The 22719-nt window shown below is 37.7% G+C and overlaps 1 protein-coding gene across 4 annotated transcripts in view; it reads right to left on the reverse strand.

Annotated features, from left to right (window-relative positions):
• The window catches only part of jbug (filamin-type immunoglobulin domains fbug), a 152352-nt gene that overhangs the window by 42857 nt on the left and 86776 nt on the right, over positions 1-22719 (reverse strand). For all 4 annotated transcript variants that reach the window (XM_088270460.1, XM_088270459.1, XM_088270461.1 and 1 more), the window contains 9 exons: positions 18068-18228; positions 15045-15170; positions 12207-12327; positions 10748-10821; positions 6505-6661; positions 5360-5571; positions 4700-4906; positions 2866-2940; positions 1898-2057 (listed from right to left, as the gene is read on the reverse strand). In XM_088270460.1, the coding sequence (XP_088126586.1) occupies positions 1898-2057; positions 2866-2940; positions 4700-4906; positions 5360-5571; positions 6505-6661; positions 10748-10821; positions 12207-12327; positions 15045-15170; positions 18068-18228 (1293 nt within the window). The remainder of the gene's footprint in view (positions 1-1897; positions 2058-2865; positions 2941-4699; positions 4907-5359; positions 5572-6504; positions 6662-10747; positions 10822-12206; positions 12328-15044; positions 15171-18067; positions 18229-22719) is intronic.

A 22719-nucleotide genomic window follows, 5' to 3' on the forward strand; every position in this document is an offset into this window, starting at 1 on the left:
TATTATGAAGAATAATGAAGAATAATATTTTCTTTATTGTTTTGGCATTAACTTTGTGGAAAAACACGATGATTTAAGTATAAAACACTTGTAAAAGACATCTGTAGTTCTCAAAACTTGTATAAGATATCTGTAGTTCTCAAAACTAGGCGTGTTTACATTAATAATAAACTCAAAAAAGTGATCTTATATAATAATAAAAATAATAAAACCCTTATCCGCACCCCAATGGTGCATAGGGCACTGCTTCATATGAACACAGTGTTATCTTGATCGTTTACACACGAAGGAAAGGTGATCAGCCCTCCGCTTCAGGTACCAGTCCAGGGTAATATTGAATAAATATTACAGTGAAAAAATCACTTATATTTATTTGACCCACCTGGGAATCGAACCCGGGACCTCCACAACGGTAGCCGAGCGTGCTGACCATTACACTACAGAGGCGGACAAAATTGGTGATCTTATATAAGTGTTTTATTTTATATCAAAAGAATACTGTTTAATTTACAAAATGATGTATCTTAAAACAAGATTTTTTCAAGTGATAAGTTTATATTACAATAAACAAAAAAGAAAAATCAACAGGAAAAGTAGGGTTATGTGTGCACTCTGTTAGAAAAATGCAAAACAGACAGAGAATGTATGAAAATACTTTACAAATGGAGTCCATCCTGAGCCAATAGAGGGTGCAGACATAGAAATAAATTTACATCATAAAAGAACACAATATTGTAAATTAAGGACAACTTTTAACAGTTGTTTTAATATTTAATTATCATATGTATGATATGTCACTCAATAAGTTCCTAGGATGACAAAAAGTCCAAAATATAATTAAAATGTAACTTTGTTTGATGATTTTAAAATAAAGTTACATTTTAATTACAAAATGGAAAATCACAAAGTTAGTTCTTCAAATATAGTTCAATTCAATAAGTTCCTAGGATGACAAAAAGTCAAAAATTTTATTTAAAATGTAACTTTATTTGATGATTTTAAAACAAAGTTACATTTTAATTACAAAATGGAAAATCACAAAGTTAGTTCTTCAAATATAAATTAAAGTTTAAAATAGTTTTGGCCAGCTGTAAATTGAAGCTGTGGGGGATGGCTAACACCTAGAAGATTCAAAAGGCAGTGTATTCACCATTTTGCATGAACATTTGTCTGTGAAAAAGCTTTGTTCGAAGTGGGTACTGCGTTCGCTCGCAGTCGATTAAAAACATGGATGCGTTGATGATTCGGAGCGCTGTTTAGAGCTGTTTTGGCCCAATAAAACGGTTTTTTTCATGTGGTATGTGACAATGGATGAAACAAAACCATCACTATACGCCAGCGCCAAATTGGAAGTCAGCTGAGTAGACAGCAACTGGCAAAAGTCATTCAAAGTAACCAAAAAACGCAAATGTCAGCCGGTAAGGTTTTGGGATTCGCACGGTATTTTACCTTGAGATAAGAAGAACATATATGGTGAATTCTATATGACCCTATTGGTGCAATTGAAGGAAGAATTTGGGTAAAAAGCAACTTCAAATGACAAAATTTCACTAGTCATCCTAAAAATTTATTGAGTGATGATATAGCATTCCAATCTAAGGCCACTTTATCCATAATTCCTTTAAAACTAATCATCAAGTCTCATGTTTCGGCATGATTTTTAAAAACATACAGAAAATATGTTGTTTTTTAAAAATCAATATATGGTACATTACCTTAAAACACACGTGGTTTATTGTAACCGATACCATCGGATAGGGCGGAAATTCGGTTGCGACGGTTATTCACAGGTAAAATGAGAAAAAATCTCACACGGTTGGTGTTTAATCACTATATAATAAAATGCGATTCGCCCAAGAATTGTCAGTGGACAATTTCTCTTCAGTCGATAGATTACCTTCGACGTTGACTTCAATGTCTTCTAATTTTCCTCCCGGGTGTGTGATGAGGAGGTGCGCGGGCTGCAGCACGGGCCCCGGAGGGGGCAGAGCCACCTGGGGCCCCGGGCCTCCGCCGCCCGCTACGGACACCACCATTGGGCATCCGGGGACTGCTTTCTATAGAGACAAAATAATGGAAAATATTCAACTAAGAGTAATAATAATAATAAATAATTTATATAGCGCTATTTTCGCAAAATACTACCTCAAGGGTGCTTATAAAGACATGGATAATAATAAAATATTATTTTTTTTGTTTTTTTTTTTTGTTTGGGAACTATACAGCTTGTACATAAAAAAATATAAAAATAGTTAGATTGACAATGATAAAAGCCAATTGAATAATTCCATATATCGCTCACTACTTTCAACAACGTCATTTATCAAAAAACTTGATTTTTCAGAAGAACGTTTTTAAAGGTTAAGAATATAATATAATGTATTTAAAATAAATATCGTACATTTAGATAAATATCGTACATTTTCTGGGCATTCTGAAAACATACAAAACTAAAAATTGTAAATTTTTGATATATCGCTCACTCTTTTAAAGAACGTCATAAATCAAAAATTGTCAATTTTCAGTTGTGTTATATTTTTAAACTTTAAAAACGTTCTCCTGAAAAATCAAGATTTTTGATTTTTGACGTTCTTGAAAGGAGTGAGCGATATGACGTTGTTGAAAGGAGTGAGCGATATGACGTTGTTGAAAGGAGTGAGCGATATGACGTTGTTGAAAGGAGTGAGCGATATGTTATGAATACTGTTGTATATTAAGAGAGAAAAGAGAAGAGAGTGTGTGCGTGTGTGTGTATAATATTTTTTAACATAATATTTTATGTCAGTGTGCAATGAATAAAAAAAAAAACAAAAAAGAAACGATTAAATGTACAAAATAATGTAACAAATATAAAATATAACAAACCTTATTAAATGAAACATTTATTATGTGATCGCAGGCTTCAGCGGGTACAAAACTAACTGAAAATCGTGCATTGCCCTGAAAATAAAATTACAAAAAAAAAACATTAAAATGTGTGTCAGAGGTTCTCTAAGTGTGTTCCGCCATGACAAGCGGCATAATGAATCTACAATAAAATGTGCTCCTTGTAATTCATCGTTCACTTTGTGTAATATCATTTGAGAATAAGTGGTATTACACAAAGTGGACAATGAATGATAAGGAGAGTGTTATATCACCGTACCACAAAGTCAACAATGGTTTTAAAAAAAAAAAAAATCTACAATAATGCTACAATAAAAAACCGCAAACAACCAAAAAAATGTTATTTTATAATTGTTTTTACAATGAAATGATAAAAAATAAATAAATAAATGATTTAGCTTGTACGAGTAGGTATCTTTCCTAACAACAAAAATATTTTTTTTAGATGGGAGTTGCATTTATTACTTACCTCGCATATTATGTACAAGGATTATAGATCATTAAAAAAAGATTTGTCCGCCTCCGTGGTGTAGTGGTCAGCGTGTTTAGCTACCGTGCTGAAGGTTCCGGGTTCGATTCCCAGGGGGGGTGAAAATAAATATCAGTGATTTTACACTGTTATATTTATTTAATATTACCCTGGACTGGTTCCTGAAGCGCAAGAGTGATCACCTTGCCTTCGTGTAAGTAATGATCAAGATAACACTGCGTCAATTCTATGCAGTGCCCTATGCACCATTGGGTGCGGATAAGGGTTATAAGTTATAAAAAAAAGATGTTTTATCTTAATCTGTGTTAGGAACAGGAGGGATAACCTAGTATGGCCCAATCAGGAAATTCTCAGCACTTACTCATTGCTGGGAGGAAACCACATTGCACTCCTCAGGAGATGCCGACTGTTGACTGCCATCAACAGACCTTCTGTTCCACTAGAAGAGGGTTCAGCATTTTGTGTCCTAGCTTGATTTATGGCACCAATGCCCATCACTATTTTTATCATGTCCCAACAACATATGTACGTGTGTGAAACGAGATTCTCGTGAAAATCGTTCGGATTAGCGAGCTGGCACAGTATTGATATCTCAACATATATAAAGAACGATATAGAAGTCTGTAGAGATACAGGTGGGCGATGAAAAACACTGACATTGAAAAATGGGCGTCTAATTAAAATAAGTTTGGCAATCTGTGGGTAACTTAGGTCGAAGCTAAATAAGATCTGGATAGACCGGGGTATAAGTAACAACACCAAGATAAAGCTTGTCAGGAGTTTGGTCCACTCCATTTTTCTCTATGCTGCTGAAACATGGACCATAAAGGGGCAGAAAGGAGAAAAATTGACACCTTCGAAATGTGCTATTGGAGGCGCATACTTCAAATTCGCGTTGCGCGTGGCAACGAGGATAGCCTGGAATGACTAGTTGTGCTCGGTAGCCTGGAAGGAAAGAGAGGGAGAGGAAGATCCCCCACACGATGGACCAATCAAATTAAGGCAGCAGCAGGCACCTCAGTGGTTGGAGCGCTACGTGCAGCGCAGTCAAGGGATAACTGGAGAAGAGTCATTGCTTCTGCAAGGGTCACAACCCTCAGCAATGAGGAATAAGACAGAGAAGAAGACTTCAAATTCCATGGACAGCTAGACGCACCACCGAGTCCAATCGTCGGGAGTTACACTTGGATGGCTTGACTCTGGCCAACGTCTGTATACGACGGATTCTTCAGTTCTTCCAGTGACAAGGGATAGCTGGAGAAGAGTCATTGCTTCGACAAGGGTAATAAGGACTAAGATGGTGAAGAAGGGTTAGTTAGTTACCTGCGGATGGACTTGCGTGGGTATGTTGAGCCCCCTGGCGGAGATGGTGATCTCCAAGTTGCCTTCTCCGGCGCGGGAAGCATCCACGGAGAAGTGGGCCGGTCCCCCCATCACGGCGCCCGTCGTGCCGCCGGCCACAGACCCGGCGCTTACGGCTCCCACAGACACCAGCCTCGCGTCGTAAGCCTTGGCCACAAACGGGGTACCCTGGACAAAACGACCATTATAGATCTACATGAGAGAGTACGGCTATTATCCTTGGCTCTACCTGACAGAGTTTCTCCAGGGTATGCTTGGCTACAACAGTTTAGAAACTAGAAGGAATGTGTATTTGATTAAGCATTTTTATCAATTGTTACGTGGTATGATCGATAATCCTGAAATTATCCGGAGCACGGTCCGTATGTTCCCAATAGTTACCCAAGAACTACCGCTATGCTGAACAATATCAAGCTGGATATTGATCTGTTCTATGTGTCGGAAGGGGTATTCTAAAGTGGGATTTTTCTACATCTTTAACAAGAGTATTCTTGATTATTTTTTATTTTTTGTTAATGTATATGCTTTAAATTTTAGTTTGTAATGTGTATATAAATAAATAAATTGAATTGAATTTGAGTTCTAGATACAGTTATCTCTGGTGTATTTGTGTTGGCTGACCTGCACTGGATGTCCGTTGTACTCTACAGTGATGGTGTGGGGCCCGACCGCGTCGGGAGTGAAGTCTGCGCTGAGCCCGGCGTGCGCGTCGCCCGCCACACGCACCGGGAGCTCTCCCCTGGGCCCCCGGACCGCCACAGCCAGCTCGGCGGCGCCCCCTCCCCCTCGGACACTCAATTGGAAGCTTGACGGAGTCCCAACAGGAATCAACTCTGTAAAAATGGCACCATATTATATGCTAATATTTTTAGCAATTGGGACTCATACTTTTGTCGCCCTCTGTAATATCAGTACATGGATGAGCGTCATGTCCATGATGAAAAATTCAAGATAAAATTGAACACTAACAAAGGTTACAACATTTTGAGTGTGTCCAAATACTCGTTCACAAAATCTGGATTATCTCCAATTACAGGAGTTATTTTCATATTATTGTTTGACATCTCATCAAAGATGAATCATTTGAGTAGTGTGGTTGTCAATAATGGGTAGAATTGGTGAATGTTACACGTGTGTAAAGTGATCACTTAAACCAGCCTATGACGGTCGTCAGCCCCGTAAATGCCCAGACTTTCATATTCTTCATCATCTTTGATGAGATGTCTAATAAAGGTTAGTCTACAACCAAGTCAGGCGCCATAATCGACACAGTATTCTCTCGTGAGAACGAGTTTGTACAGATTTTCAATTAAATTCTAAATTTCTTTTAAGCATTATAACAGTAGAAAGCAGAAAGTCAAGGGGGTTTTAATGATCTCGACAATTGGGTATATATCGGGGACCACCCTGCAGTGCTGGAGCACAGTAGCTAAACGCGCTAACCATTAACGGAATATTACCCTGGACTGTGATCACCTTGTCTTCATGTAAGTAACAATCAAGATAGCACTTCGTCAATACGATTCTGTGACCTATGGGTGCGGATTGGGTGCGGATAAGGGTTAGAAGAAAATTGTTTGCATTACTTTAGCTATCATAAACCCATAATTTATTTCTTGGAGAATGAATTCATGGAAATCTTCTTCTCCCTCTTATTCCTCATTACTGACGTGACCCTTCTGGAAGCAATGACTCTTCTCCAGTTATCCTTTGACTGCGCTGCACATAGCGCTCATGTTTTATTTTTATTTTTGGTAAGTACTTGCCTAGATTGGATAGGTTGAGGGTGACTCTCCCGGTGTCTGCGATGTTGCAGAGGAAAGGACAGCCGCGGACTGTTTCCCCGTTGAATTTGATGTCTATATAATGTGGTCGTGCGTGCTCAGGAGTGAAAGATACTAAGCACCGGCCTCCGCCGACAACCTGGGAACACAAACATCGAATTATTTATTTATTTGGCATTGACTTTATAGAAAACAAGGTGGAAAGACAGCTCGGCTGTCTAAACTTAAATACAGTAAGGGACATTTTTTTTGTAATACGTTTTTTTTGCATTTTTGGACTAAGTAGAATCTACTTGCTTGCAATGCTTGCAGATCCTCCTGTGTGTCAGCCAGTAGGACCGTGTCATCGGCATACCGCAGGTTATTGATCAGCTGCCCGTTGACAACGATGCCTTTTTTTGCCTCATGAAGTGCTTGTGCCATTATCCTTTCAGAGTATAAGTTGAACAACGTAGGTGACAGTACGCATCCTTGTCTAACCCCTCTCCTGATGGGGATTTGTTTAGTTTCTGTGTTCTCCACAAATACATGCATACAGAAACAAATACATGCTGAAAGAGAGTAAGGTGAGGATCTATAAAACCTGCGTAAGACCGATCCTGACATACGGCACGGAAACAAGAGCCGACACCGCGAGAACAGAAAGCCTTCTTAGGACATCCGAAATGAAGGCCTAACACTTCGCGACAGAGTAAGAAACTCAGATACAAGAAAAATCTGCAATGTTGAAGATGTTGTGCGATGGGGAAGAGAAAGAAGACGTTTCTGGAGAGATCATGTGAGAAGAGCGAGTTCGGATCGAGTGGTGAGGGTGGCAGCGGACAGCAGCATAGGCGGGATCAGACCCCCAGGAAGACCACCTAAACGATGGAAGGATAGCTGGTCTTCCACCTCCCAGGAGCGACCCGAGAATGACAAGACCTAGTCCTAAAAGAAGAAGAAGAAGAAGAAGATTCTCCACAAGCACTGATGTAGTTTGCTTCCAATAGAGGTTTGCGATAATTCCGGTGTTCATATTGTCTATACCAACGTCAACATGATTAAAGTATAATAATGAATGATGCCAAAATTTTTTTCCGAGAATCCTCATTTTGCCATTGTAACTTTTACAATAGTTTAATATTCTAGGGTTAATGTAAACACGACCAGTTTCAAGAAATACAGATGTTCATAATCAACAGGTAAATATGCAAACTGGTAAAAACAATTTGTATTGATTAGAACATCTGTAGTTCTTGAAACTAGTCATGTTTACATAAGAAAACTCAAAAGTGGTGATATATAATAAATTTAATATTTCATTTTTTGTATTTTAACTAACAAGTTTTTTATTTTGAAATAAAACTGGTTTAAGTGATCACTTTATACAGAATGTTACACGTGTATAATGTGATCTTTTGCCTAAATGTACCTTATGCACCATTGGGTGCAGATAAGGGTCAGTAGGAGTTATTTATATAAAGGTGGGGACTGAACGGAGCATTTCGTCGTAACTTAACGTCGTAAAGTCGCTAGCGGCGAGTGCTCCGACTATGGATGGAACGCTCGGCTCGCTGTACTGACAATATGAATGCTCGGATCGTAAAGTGTTACGTTACGACCAAATGGCTGCGGTCAGTCCCCACCATAAGATATGACATGAAGATTTCAGCTAGTATTTGTTTTATTTTTTTTTTGTCCGCCTCCGTAGTGTAATGGTCAGCACCCTCGGCTACCGTTCTGGAGGTCCCGGGTTCGATTTCCAGGGGGGTTCAAATAAATATAGGTGATTTTTTCACTGTAATATTTATTCAATATTACCATGGACTGGGACCTGGAGCGGAGGGCTGATCACCTTTCCTTCATGTGTAAACGATCAAGATAACACTGCGTTTATATGACGCAGTGCCCTATGCACCATTGGGGTGCGGATAAGGGTTTTATTATTATTATTATTATTTGTTTTATAGTAAACTCAACCATAACTACCCTACGCATACGAACGTACGTGATACGCACGGTTTTTCTTCACCATTCTGCTCTAACCCGAATGACCTACGAGAAAATATATCTGTTCCAAAAATATTCAATGCGTACCGGATACACCGACAAATTTTCGTCAGGTTTCATACCTGACAATATTTTGTGACAAAAAACGTCGTGATTTCTTTGCTTGTTTATAAAAATATGCCTGAAAATAACCCGAAGGTAGGATGGTTAAAGATATTTTCAATTGAAGCGTAGATTATCAATCGTGCGTATACTTATGGCGAATGTTACACATGTCGCTCACTCCTTTCAAGAACGTCATAAATCAAAAATCGTCAATTTTCAGTTGTGCATGTTTTCGGAATACCCAGAAAATGTACTATATCCCAGCAAAAGCGGCATATTTTTAACTTAATATTTACCTGCTACAGGGCAGAAAGTGTTGTTTTTGCATTATGAAGAAAAGGTATTGTTTAATTCTTTTTTTAAATATAATACATATTTTTCAAATGGAGAAAAAACCTTCAGGTTTTACCTTAAAAGATCTGTTGCACAGTAAAAAGTTCAATAAGTGGCTTGATATTTATTTTTAATACATTGTATTATAAATTTAAACTTTAAAAACGTTCTCCTGAAAAATCAAGTTTTTTGATTTATGACGTTCTTGAAAGGAGTGAGCGATATGACGTTGTTGAAAGGAGTGAGCGATATGACGTTGTTGAAAGGAGTGAGCGATATGTTATGAATACTGTTGTATATTAAGAGAGAAAAGAGAAGAGAGTGTGTGCGTTTTTTGATTTATGACGTTCTTGAAAGGAGTGAACGATGTATGAAGTGATCAGAAATTACATCCTATGACAGTTTGGAAATCCTACTTATACCCAAACTTCCATATTCCTCTTTAATATTAAGATACCAATAAAAAGTTATAGTTTTTTTTGCAAAATTAGCGTTTTGAAACGTGATTGTTTTGTCAGGAAGTAGTCGGATGTCAGCAATATTGAGTTTTGAACATGTAAGTCTGTCAAGGTTCCGTTTGGTCACACCTCAGCAGTGCGGTGCGAAGCCATCAACGCCTTGTGAATGGGAATCGCTGACCCGGCAGCTGTACTGAATATTGACACCATAAATTGTAAAACAATTGAATTGATTTGAATGAGTGATGCAACTATTGCAAAACAATGAGTTTGGATAGATATTCAATTCAATTCGGAATTTAACACCATTTTAACAGTAGAAAGCAGAAAGTCTTAATGATTTCGACCAGCTAAAGTTATCGATAACTCTTATAATACCGTAGAACGGGGCTACTTGAACTTTGATGTGTTACTTGAGCCCAGTACAAAAAATTTTTAGACTGTGGTATCGATCGAAGTATCGTGACAATAAGTGTCACCTGTCAGGGAAACAATGAATCATGTCGATACGTTATTGTAGACCAAATACAGATTGTCCGCCTCCGTAGTGTAATAGTCAGCACGCTCGGCTACCGTTCTGGAGGTCCCGGGTTCGATTCCCAAGGGGAGTAAAATAAATATAAGTGATTTTTTCACTGTAATATTTATTTAATATTACCCTGGACTGGTACCTGAAGCGGAGGGCTGATCACCTTTCCTTCACGTGTAAACGATCAAGATAACACTGCGTTTATATGACGCAGTGCCCTATGCACCATTGGGTGCGGATAAGGGTTCAAAAAAAAAATACAGATTTATTTATTTTTTTGTACTGGGCTCAAGTAACACATCAAAGTTCAAGTAGCCCCGTTCTACAGTACTAAAGTTACGGAATTAAAATTCATTAACAGTATTTTATTTATTGTTTCGGCATTGATTTTGTGGTAAGACATGATGAAAATGTAAAAATAAAAACACTTGATTTATTACCACTTGAGTTTATTTTATGACGACTAGTTTCGGAAGCTAAGCTTCCATCTCCAAGTCTAAATGTAAACTCAGTTTAGGTGTTAAAAAAACAAGTGTTGTTCTATTTACAATTTCATAAATGATGATTTTTGTTGTTGAATTACCCAACATTCAAGCGACTCTGAAATCAAGCTACGGCTTACGCAACACCGCCTATCATGACCCTTCTCAGGCTTTAACTTATTAAGTTTCATAGCCTACGCCTACTCGTGAGTGGATTTACTCTTTATGTTTAAAGTTACTATGGTTTCATGTAATTCATGAGTGAAAATGACGATTCGATCCCGCAAGGTTAAGTTTGTTGGTCTGTCATGGCAACATTGACAACGTACCTGAACGTGATTGGGCACTTCCCCTTCGTTGATTGATATCTCCAGCTGTCCCTCTCCAGCCGCACTGGCATCGACTGAAACAAACAAAATGGATCAACATTAAAAATAAAAATAAATAGTACATAACCACTCACCGAGATTTTAGACTACAGGTTTCGAGACGTACCCGTCTCTCCATCGGGACAATCACTACAGCAGCATGTAAACAATACTACACGTCACTACCGTAGCGCTATTCACACACGTGATTCATACATAAAACATTAATCTAATGCTTCTTCTTCTTCTTCTTATTGTAAGCCTTGCGGCCTGTTTTTAAGAGGGATTAGCCTTCTGCTAAGTCGATTCCCAGCTATCAACCCATCTCTTTGGTGGTCTGCCCGCGAGTCGTCCACCATGGGATTGGCCGTACAGTGCGATGTGGGGGAGTCTGGATGGTTCCATTCTCCTCACATGCGCATACCATTGTCTCCTTCGTTGCCTTCCCCACCTAACGGCATCTTCGATCTCGCATATTTCTCTGATCCTGGCATTTCTTATTCTATCTCGAAGACTCTTGCCTGATATGCTTCTTAGTCTAATCTAATGCGTTTTTATTCATTGATTTGGCGTTTAATTTGTAGAACTCTATTTTAATTTATGTATTAATTTTTAAATCAAACACAGATTTTTTGAGTCTACTAAGTTGTATTTTATTAAAAAAAACACATAAAAATGAATATTGTGACGATTGTTTCGCCTAGTTATGGCATTTGAATGCGTTTTTGGTTGACTCGGGGACCAACATGCACCAAAGGGCAAGATCTTACATGCACTAAGGATGTTATTCAATATAGGTCGGTATTGGATAGGTTGAAAAGAGCGGGAAGGGTTGAAAATCTTCTACATCTCACCAATAGATGTCTCTAGTGAAAATTCTAATGATTCTTGTATTCTAATGTTTTAAAATTGGATCATATATATAGAATTTGGGAATTTTAAGAATTTGAGTAGTGTGGTTGTCAATCATGGGTAGAATTGGTGAATGTTACACGTGTGTAAAGTGATCAGTTAAACCAGCCTATGACGGTCATAAGCCCCGTAAATGCCCAGACTTCCATATTCTTCTTCACCTTTGTTGAGATGTCAAAAAATAATATAAACCTTTTAAATTATCCTGAACTTTGCTTTTAATTCCTTGCCTTCCTTAGTATATAATTTATCCCTTTCTTTCCATAGGGTTTTTGTGAACTACACGGAATTTTACTGTCCAGCACGTCAGTTAGCATATAAAACGGATGATTGGCTTGTGTTTCAGTCCATCTTTCTTCGGATCAGTGCTCTTGATCGGTGCGTGAACACGTTGCGCGTGAATTCGATACCGCTAAACAGTCGTAGACGCTTTTATTTTTAAAAAAAACTGGACTGCCAGACGGTAAAATTGTGTGTAGTGCACAAACGCTTTTAGTGTATAATTTACCTCTGAATTGGCACGGCTGTCCAACCACTCCGCTACTGACGTCGCTGACCTGAATGAGGCTGGAGTCGTACACCTTGGCTACCAGGGGTCCCGCGGTTAGCTTGTTCCCACCAATGGACACCTACAAAACATCGAAGCACTTCATTTCCATACTTAAAATATACACATATTAATTTGGCGTTCTATTCTCATGGTCCGCCTACATAGTGTAATGGTCAGCACGCTCGGCTACCGTTCTGGAGGTCCCGGGTTCGATTCCAAGGGGGGTCAAATAAATATGAGTGTTTTTTTTCACTGTGATATTTTTTCAATATTACCCTGGACTGGTACTTGAAGCGGAGGGTTGATCACCTTTCCTTCATGTGTAAACTATCAAGATAACACTGCGTTTATATGACGCAGTGCCCTATGCACCATTGGGGTTCGAATAAGGGTTTTATTTATTTTATTATTTATTCTCATGGTTAGCAACTGTCGTCAAGAAAAGGCGATTCAGTTGGCTAGGCCATGTACTCCGCATGCCTCCCGAGAGCCGCCATCAAGCTTGCCTCTTTTAAAAGGCATCAGGTTCCCGACCACTGCTGACAATTCGTCGGCAGTTCTGGTCAGAATTTCGGGACGCGGATCTGACTTGGGAGGATGCAAGGGAGCTGGCAGCCGACAGAAAGGTCTGGAGACAGTTTGTGTACTCCATATGCTCCACATATGGAGCGGATATGGTTTAATAATAATTCTCTCAGCCTACCGCTGTGAAAAAGTCGTGATGATTAAAACGCAAGTTAGTTTTATTATTTGAAATCCGGCTGTAAAGACCAATTCAATGAATGGTTGAAATATCGCTAACTCCTTTCAAGAACGTCATAAATCAAAAATCGTCAATTTTGAGTTGTGCATGTTTTCGGAATGCCCAGAAAATGTACTACATCCCAGCAAAAAAGCCATGTCATATAAACGCAGTGTTATCTTGATCGCTTACACATGAAGGAAAGGTGATCAGCCCTCCGCTTCAGGTACCAGCCCAGGGTAATATTGAATAAATATGACAGTGAAAAAATCACTTATATTTATTTTACCCCCCTTGGGAATCGAACCCGGGACCTCCAGAACGGTAGCCGAGCGTGCTGACCATTACACTACGGAGGCGGACAAACATCGGGTCTATCAGTACAATTTATATTTATTTTTATTCATCATTTTCTTGTACAAAATTCGCCTTCGTAAAAACGTTGTTTTCGTAAGTTGGTAACGAATGACGTCACAAAACGAATCCACACTACTACTATTACAGTTCTATGAAGCAGATACATAAAGAGATACGCCCCATAATGCGCCCGATGACGTAAAATTTGATGACGTATAGCGGTGTCCGTTTTTCGTTTTATTAAAATATCTAAAGTTTAAACTTTAATATCTCCCTTAGTTCTCTACAGATTTCAACAAGAATGCTACCGGTAGTCTTGTGATATTTTATATTAATTTATTAGCCAATATTCACACATCACGAGAAAGATCCATTCGTATTAACTCCTTATGTGACATTTAGTGCGTTTCGTAACATTATTATTTACGATTCTCATTGTCGTAAGAAGAATACATATAACGATGACGTTACATCATTTTGGTCTTTGGGTCTTTGGTCCGCTGCTGTGCTTTGTCCGCCTCCGTGGTGTAATGGTCAGCGTGTTTAGCTACCGTACTGGAGGTACCGGGTTCGATTACCAAGGGGGGGGGGTGAAAATAAATATTAGTGATTTAACACTGTATTTAATATTACCCTGGACTGGTTCCTGAAGCGCAAGAGTGATCACCTTGCCTTCATATAAGTATTGATCAAGATTTTGATTATTATATCGTCAATTTGATGCAGTGCCCTATGCACCATTGGGTGCGGATAAGGGTTATAAGTAAGCTGTGAAGGCACAGCATTCGTTAAGTCGCAACTTATTTTTCTCTAAATCCAGGTAACATTTTATGACATTGATTTTTTTACTTAAAACGCCGTTTTTGCATTGAAAAACTAAGTTTTTTCTTCAAAATAATTATATGATTTTCAAAAAAAAAAATAGCTGATTTGAATGGTGAGGAATTTAAAATATAAAAAAATGTATTTATAGTGTATTCTAAAAAAACGTCCATATTCTTCTTCATCTCGGCTGTCCAAACTTAAAACACAGTAAGGGACATTTTTTTGTAGTAGGTTTTTTGAAGAATCTACTTAGTCCAAAATTGCAAAAAAAAAAGTACTACAAAAAAAGTCCCTTGCTGTGTTTTGAGTTTGGACAGCCGATGTATGTTGAGATGTCAAAAAAATATAAAATAACACGTAGAGAAAACCCAGATTTGTGATCAAGTATTTGGACACACTCAAAATTCTGTGAATAATTGTGTTTACACCAATAAACTCAAAAATCATGAGAATGATCCATCGCGAAGATATTAATAATAAAACCCTTATCCGCACCCCAATGGTGCATAGGGCACTGTATCATATTAACGCAGTGTTATCTTGATCGTTTACACATGAAGGAAAGGTGAACAGCCCTCCGCTTTAGGTACCAGTCCATGGTAATATTGAATTAATATTACAGTGAAAAAATCACTTATATTTATTTTACCCCCCTTGGGAATCGAACCCGGGACCTCCAGAACGGTAGCCAAGCGTGCTGACCATTGCCAACTACGGAGGCGGACATAATATTGGTATTAGATAATATTGTTATGAGCAATTATGACTCGGGTCTTTGGATTTTTTTGAATACAGCGATTTAACCGCTGTTTTTTTTTTAAATATTTATATTTGATTGATGCCGGTGAATGGAGAGTGTAAAGCATTCTAACCTCAATGATGTGTGTGCCCACTTCCTCGGGCATGAATTCGATACGGAAGGCCCCGGACTGGCTGGCGACCTCAGATACTCTGGCCGGAACCAGCCTCTTGGAAGGAGCTATGACGGTCACACCGATCTACAGGAAAAAAACATATATTTAATATATAAATATATATATACATATGTCACTCACTCCTTTCAAAAACGTCATATATCAAAAATCGTCAATTTTCAGTTGTGCATGTTTTCCGAATGCCCAGAAAATGTACTTCATCCCAGCAAAAGCGGCATATTTTTAACTTAATATTTACCCGCTACAGGGCAGAAAGTGTTGTTTTTGCATTTTGAAGAAAAGGTTTTGTTCAATTATTGTTTTTAAATATACTAAATATTCCTAAAAAGATCTGTTGCGCAGTAAAAAGTTCAATTAGTGGCTTGATATTTATTTTTAATATATTTCATTTTAACACATTTATTATTTCATTATTCTGTCCGCCTCCGTAGTGTAATGGTCAGCACGCTCGGCTACCGTTCTGGAGGTCCCGGGTTCGATTCCAAAGGGGGGTAAAATAAATATAAGTGATTTTTTCACTGTCATATTTATTCAATATTACCCTAGACTGGTACCTGAAGCGGAAGGCTGATCACCTTTCCTTCATGTGTAAACGATCAAGATAACACTGCGTTTATATGACGCAGTGCCCTATGCACCATAGGGTGCGGATAAGGGTTTTATTTATTTATTATTTCATTATATTCTTAAACTTTAAAAACGATCTCCTGAAAAATCAAATGTTTTTGATATATGACGCTAGTGAAATGAGTGAGCGATATGTATTCATTCATACTTCCATATATATTTATTTAAGTGAGAAATTTATCATCTTTTTACATTCCTTTAAATATCAAGGTTAAAAAATGCCTTTCAACATTCGAAAATCGTGATCACAATCCCATACATACTTCAATGAAATGGTCAGCATTATTATCACGACTTGAAACAATATGTTACAAACGGTTTGTCGTGGGGCCACCAATGTCAGATATCGACGAATGTGTGAACAAGAAATTAGACACACTCAACCGGTCCAATTTGAATACGAAATTATATAACAATTTTAAAACTTAGAATGAAACTATTTTAAATTAAATTCAAGATGAATGTGCCGCAAAACGATGTATAGATAGATGATTTGATGGTGACATAAGGAAATAATGCAAAGCTTAGGAAAGAAACAGGTTTTATTTCCGCGTTTGTGGTATATTGCTTAAATGAGGAAATGTAGGAACGATTAAAGTCTATGTTGAGATGACAAAAAAAGTGTTTAAAAAAATCTAAATGCAGATGATTCATATTTGTGAACAAGTATTTGGACACATTAAAGTGTTGTAAGTAATTTAACTGGTCAAATTATAAGCTAATATAAATTGAAAATATTATTTTTTGATATCTCATCAAAGATGAAGAAGAATATGGAAGTCTGGGCATTTACGGGGCTTACGACCGTCATAGGCTGGTTTAAGTGATCACTTTACACACGTGTAACATTCACCAATTCTACCCATTATTGACAACCACACTACTCAAATTCTTGGAAGTTCTATATATATAAACCAATTTAGAAACCTTGTTCATGAATCACTAGAACTTCACTAGAGACATCTATTGGTGAGATGTAAAGAAGCTTTTTACTAAGCAGAAACTCTTATGTTGAATGTTACACGTGTGTAAAGTAATCACTTAAACCAGCCTATGACGGTCGTAAGCCCCGTAAATGCCCAGACTTCCATATTCTTCTTCATCTTTGATGAGATATCAAAAAATAATATGAAAATAACTCCTGTAATTGGAGATAATCCAGATTTTGTGAACAAGTATTTGGACACACTCAAAATGTTGTAAATTGAAAATCATGTTTTCAAGCGTCTCGCAAGTATGTAAAAATAATCCAGGATTCGGACCTCACATACAAATGGAAAGAGTCTCTGCTTAATAAAAGCTTTCCTCATTCAGACATAGATGGCTATTGTAAACTCGCACTTACAAGTTTGATCAGCAGTTAGAGAAATTTTACAAAAAAATAGTAGTGTGGTTGTCAATCATGGGTAGAATTGGTGAATGTTAAACGCGAGTAAAGTGATCACTTAACCAAGCCTATGACGGTCGTAAGCCCTGTAAATACCCAGACATCCAAATTGTTCTTCATCTATGTTGAGATGAATTCTTTCGTCTTACTCTAGATGTATTTCGAGGGAGATCTACGGCGATTGCCTGGTTCACAATATGATCAGGTTCTCTGCGTCCCATCTCAATAGCCTTTCCTTAACCTTACTATTGATTGATATTCTTCTTCTTCCTTTTTTCTAGATCCTAAGGATCTGTTTGTGCCTCCGCTTGTAGCTCTTGGGATGTTGACTCCCAGCTGTCTTTCCACCTTTTTGGAAGTCTGTCTGGGGGTCTGCGTCCTTCAGGGATTCCTTGAAGGGCGATGCGTGGAAGTCTGTCATCTGACATTCTGTTTACATGATCATTCTATCGCCTTCGTTGTCGTCCCCATCTCACGATATCCTCCGTCTTACACATCCTCCGGATGTCGGTATTTCTTACTCGGTCTCGCAATGTGTTTCCGGCTATGGATCGGAGAGTCTTCATTCATCTCGGAAGTTCGAAGGTGATATTTTGTTCTAGAAGTATCTCGGCTGTCCAAACTCTAAACACAGTAAGGGATATTTTTGTAGCACGTTTTTTTGCATTTTTGGACTAAGTAGATTTTACTTAGTCCAAAAATGCAAAAAAACGTACTACAAAAAAAAACCCCTGTGTTTTAAGTTTGGACAGCCGATCTGCTCTTGCCTCAATCCCATAAGTGGCTATTGGTCGAACACATGTTTTGTATATTTTCATTTTTCTTTATTTCTCGTTTGATTGATATTGTCTGTATAAAGCGTCCGTATAATCATTACAATAACCAAACGCTAGGGGAGCGAGAGATGTCCCCTGCGGTACACCACTAGTGACTGGCGACTACTGACCTCTCCCTTCGTGAAGGTGCCGCTGCCCGGAGCCGCGAGCACCTCGAAGACCGCCGGCTCCCGGGCGGGCACCAGGCGGGTGCCCTCGCCCACCACGGCGCCGCCCCCGCCCGCGCCCCCTCCGCCGCCGCCCGACATCACCTGGACCTCCCAAGGGGAACCTGGAACGAGAAATGAGAAAAACGTCAAGGTTAAATAATACACAGTGAAACCCTTACTTTACGTCTTAATGTACGAAATCCTTTTTTACGAAAACTTAAATGGAGGGAAAATGTATGATAAAACATGCGGTATTGAATGGAAACATTTTAATTTAATTTATTTTTTGTGTAAATCATGCAGATGAGTTTTTTGGCATACAAAAACCTAAATAGAGGGAAAATGTAAATGGGGGGGTATTGCAAAAAAGCCTGTTTTTTTTTCGTGAAAATCATCAATATGTATTTTCTTTGTATACAAAAACCTAAATGTTAATTATTGGGGTATTAATTTTTTTTTTGAAAATCTATACATGAGGTTTTTTGCATACAAAAACCTAAATGGAGGGGTATTGAAAAAAACATGTATTTTTTATTTTATTGTAATAACTCGACGAATAAAACAAACAATAAAACATAAAAACTGCACGTAAATGATGATCGCGAATAATGTAAAAAAATAAGCGATACAGATCGAGTCAAAAATGGAATGACAGGATATTTTCGACGTAAACTGTGGGAAAAAAACGTAAATGCGGGTAATAAATGTACCAAAGTATATGGGGACTGAAACAATTACAGTATCTACTCAATGAATTAGGGCCACGCAGAATTTCACGCAATTTCTCAATTCAAACAGGAATAACTCAGAGAAAACCTTGAATAAAACAAAATTGAATTTTATTTACACATGAAAACTTTATTACGCTTAAATTATGCATATATTTTCATATAAATATAGTTAGTATTTAGTATTTCCACCTTTGGCAGAAATAACTGCCTCAATTCTTTTTGGCATACTTAAAATGCACTGTTTTATCATGTTTTTTATTTCTTCGTCTTCTGACCAAATTTTTTGAATATTTTTTTTTAGATAGTCTACTGTCGGATTTGGAAATGAGTATACCTTATTTTTAACATGCTCCATACGTTTTCTATAGGATTAAGGTCCGGAGAATTTCCAGGCCAGGGGAGCAAGGGCAGATTTTTGTTAGACAAAATTTTTATTATTGATTTAGCCCGGTGGCAAGGTGCCCCATCCTGCATGAAGGTGTATGGACCTTCTGTTGGGTCGAGTGTATGGTAGAAGGGCAATAAAATTCGTTCGAGGACCTGCTTATAGGAATTTCGGTTCATTGTTCCTTCCACGAAAAACAACGGCCCAGGTAAATTGTTAATAATACATGACCATATCATTGTTGCAGGGGGGTGTTTGATAACTTTTACCACACAGGCCTCATTGTAACGTTCCATTGGTGTTCTCCTGACGAATCGACGGCTCTCTGTCGCGGCTTCTAACTGGCACTCATCACTAAAGATGACCTGAAAAATAATGAAAATTTAAGTTTAATTCAAATATATAAGTTTATTTACTAAAATGATATGTTGAAAATTCAATTTAAATAAATACCTTTTTCCAATCATCTACCGAGTAATTTCGATGTAGCCTGGCCCATTTTAATCGATCCGCTTTCATTCATGGTGTCAATTTTGGTACTTTTACAGGGCGCCTGCATTTTAGATTTACTTCGTAAAGACGTCGCCTCAGTGTTGATACCGATATATTTATACCCTCTTCTTCCAATTTTATTTTTAATGTTTTTGCTGATGCACTACGGTTTTCTAAGGCACTTTGAACGATTTTTCGATCAGTCCTCGGTGTTGTTTTTCTAATCCTACGACAGTTCTTTCGCCGATTGCTGGTGGCGGGTGACTGATTTTTTATTGATTTTGAAATTCGGTCCACTGTTTGACGAGAAACGTTTTCTTTTTTTGAAATTTCTCTATTAGATAGTATTCCTAATTTCAGTATCACTATAACACTAGACTTTTTTTCCTCAGAAATGTCTTTACTTTTTCCCATTTTGTCCTTTTCAAAAAAAACACTTGTGTTTACAAAAAAAAATTATACTTTATGAACTAAAATTAAAAATTAAGTTTTTTTCACAAGACACGATAACTATATAACCTCTCTGAACAAAACAACAACCAGAACTCAAGAAACTTCACTAATAAATGAGATAGGACTATTTTTTGAACTTTCAACTATCTGTCTACCTGTGCTAATTAGGGACCTTTCTCAGAAAAAGGGTTTGAAATTTTGTAAAGGCTTAAATAATCCAGGTATATTTAACATATTATTGAAGGTAATATACATGATATTAGATGTCAATAGAAAACTTAAAGTATTTATGTAAAATAAATATAATAATCCAAAAGATTTCAGAGTATTCAAAAAAATAATGGGTGGCCCTAATTCATTGAGTAGATACTGTACACGCAATTGGCGGGAAAGTGCGGCGACGTAAAATCCGGGTTTCACTGTAAGTTTTCATCACAAATATATAAATATATTTGTGATGACAAATTACTTGCTTAAATATTTTTTAATTTTGCTAAATGTCTCTAGTTAAGAAATACTTAAACCAATATTGACTAAACCAATCAGCTAAAGGTGACAATAACGTGGCTATTTCCCTATCTTTACACAATTGTACAAACAAATCGATTAGATTAACGATTTTTTAAATATGAATGTTATGGAAGTACGTAGAATATAATAGGAGAGAGTAATATCGTGACAAAATACCATTACAGGAGGTATCTACATTATAAATGAAAGCAATACCGATTACTGTCAATGCTAAATTTCATTTAAAATTCATGGTGGGGTTTTTGTATTAACCATGCGTTCATGTCACCGATTTTCAAATCCAGTATGGCAATGTATGAGATATGACTAATAAGTAACTGTTTCTATTTCGGTTACCCAATCGCTAGTGAACTCGATCACGCTAAACTGTCGTAGTCGCTTTATTTGAAAAAACCGGACTGCCAGACGGTAAAATTCCGTGCAGTGCACAAGCGCTCTAAGGGCGTTTGTGTACTACACGGAATTTTACCGTCCGGCACTTCAGTTAGCATTTAAAACGGATGATTGGTACAAGCCTTTGTCCATCTTTCTTCGGATCGGTGCGTGAACACGTTGCGCGTAAATTCGGGTCGCTAAACTGTCGTAGTCGCTTTGATTTTTCAAAACCGGACCAGCGGACGGTAAAATTCGTTACTTTTTCTCCGTTTATACTCCTTTCCAGCTTAAGTTTTTCCAATAAAATTCAACAGGTGTCACTATAAACCTTAAATATCGCTTACTGTAGATATTATAATGAATGTCTTTAGATTTTCTTGGACTGTAACGTATCTGTATACAGTATTTTGACTGAAATAGGTACCTCCCTTTAGCGCCAGTACATCGTGGTGAATCTGCCACCAACCAAATATGATAGTACCTACTCTGATCTGAATGGCGTGAGAATGCTGAACCGTGGCTGCCAAGGTTAATCATTAGGCAGTGAAAGTGGTGCTGCGCCGCGAGTTTGTTGACACGCGTCGTGACGTCATCACTCGCTACAGATAACCATGGTCGAAATGTACCCCGACTGGTCGCGCAAAATGCAACCTCCTAGCCCAGGGATGGCTAACTTTTTTTGAGCCTGGGTGCCATTTTTTTAATAGTAATAATATAGTGTGCCATATGCCATGTAAATAAAAATGCATCAAATGTTTGCGGGTTTTTAATATAAACAAAGCATTAATACGCAGAAAAAAATAAATTAATCACTTCTCTCGGAAAAAGTGGGTCAAATCGTTTACACATGAAGGAAAGGTGATCAGCCCTCCGCTTCAAGTACCAGTCTAGGGTAATATTTAATAAATATTACAGTGAAAAAATCACTCATATTTATTCTTACTCCCCCTGGGAATCGAACCCGGGTCCTCCAGAGCGGTAGCCGAGCGTGCTGACCATTACACTACGGAGGCGGACGAATATATATATATATATATATATATATATATATATATATATATATATATATATATATATATATATATATATATATATTAATTGTACAAGCAGTAGTACTTTCGTCTGTAAGTCTACTCATTATGTCTAATTTAAAAAAGCACATTGAAAAAAATAACGGTACAGAGGAATAAGTCGACGAAAAACTTGTTAAAATGGCCACTTTTTGAATTTTTTTGGATGATCACTTTTATTTTTATCTCTTTATTCGCGTGACATAGGTTCGCCATTTCTGTCCTAGCCTATGGGTCGGCAAAGTATGGCTCAGGAGCCGCGTGCCTTTGACCTTTTAAGCGCGGCTCCGGTACAAATATCCGCGCGAAGGCTCTTCGACTCGACGCATTCATGCGAACAATCTTTTCGAAGCATGAAACTCATTCAAATCAAGCTCAGAAATCGTCTTAAAGACGAGAACCTGGAAACATGCTAAAATAACGACATGCAAACATGACTTGATCACACTTTCAAGGGAGATGCAAGGGCATTCTTCGCAGCGTTCTTATGGATACCTTACTTTCTAAAGATTTTAAATCGATTAATAAAAAATTGTCCGCCTCCGTAGTGTAATGGTCAGCACGCTCGGCTTCCGT

The sequence above is a fragment of the Brachycentrus maculatus genome, unplaced genomic scaffold (genome assembly GCF_059751285.1).
Source record: "Brachycentrus maculatus isolate JH-2025_06_01 unplaced genomic scaffold, ASM5975128v1 h1tg000386l, whole genome shotgun sequence".
In the NCBI taxonomy this organism is placed as follows: Eukaryota; Metazoa; Arthropoda; class Insecta; order Trichoptera; family Brachycentridae; genus Brachycentrus; species Brachycentrus maculatus.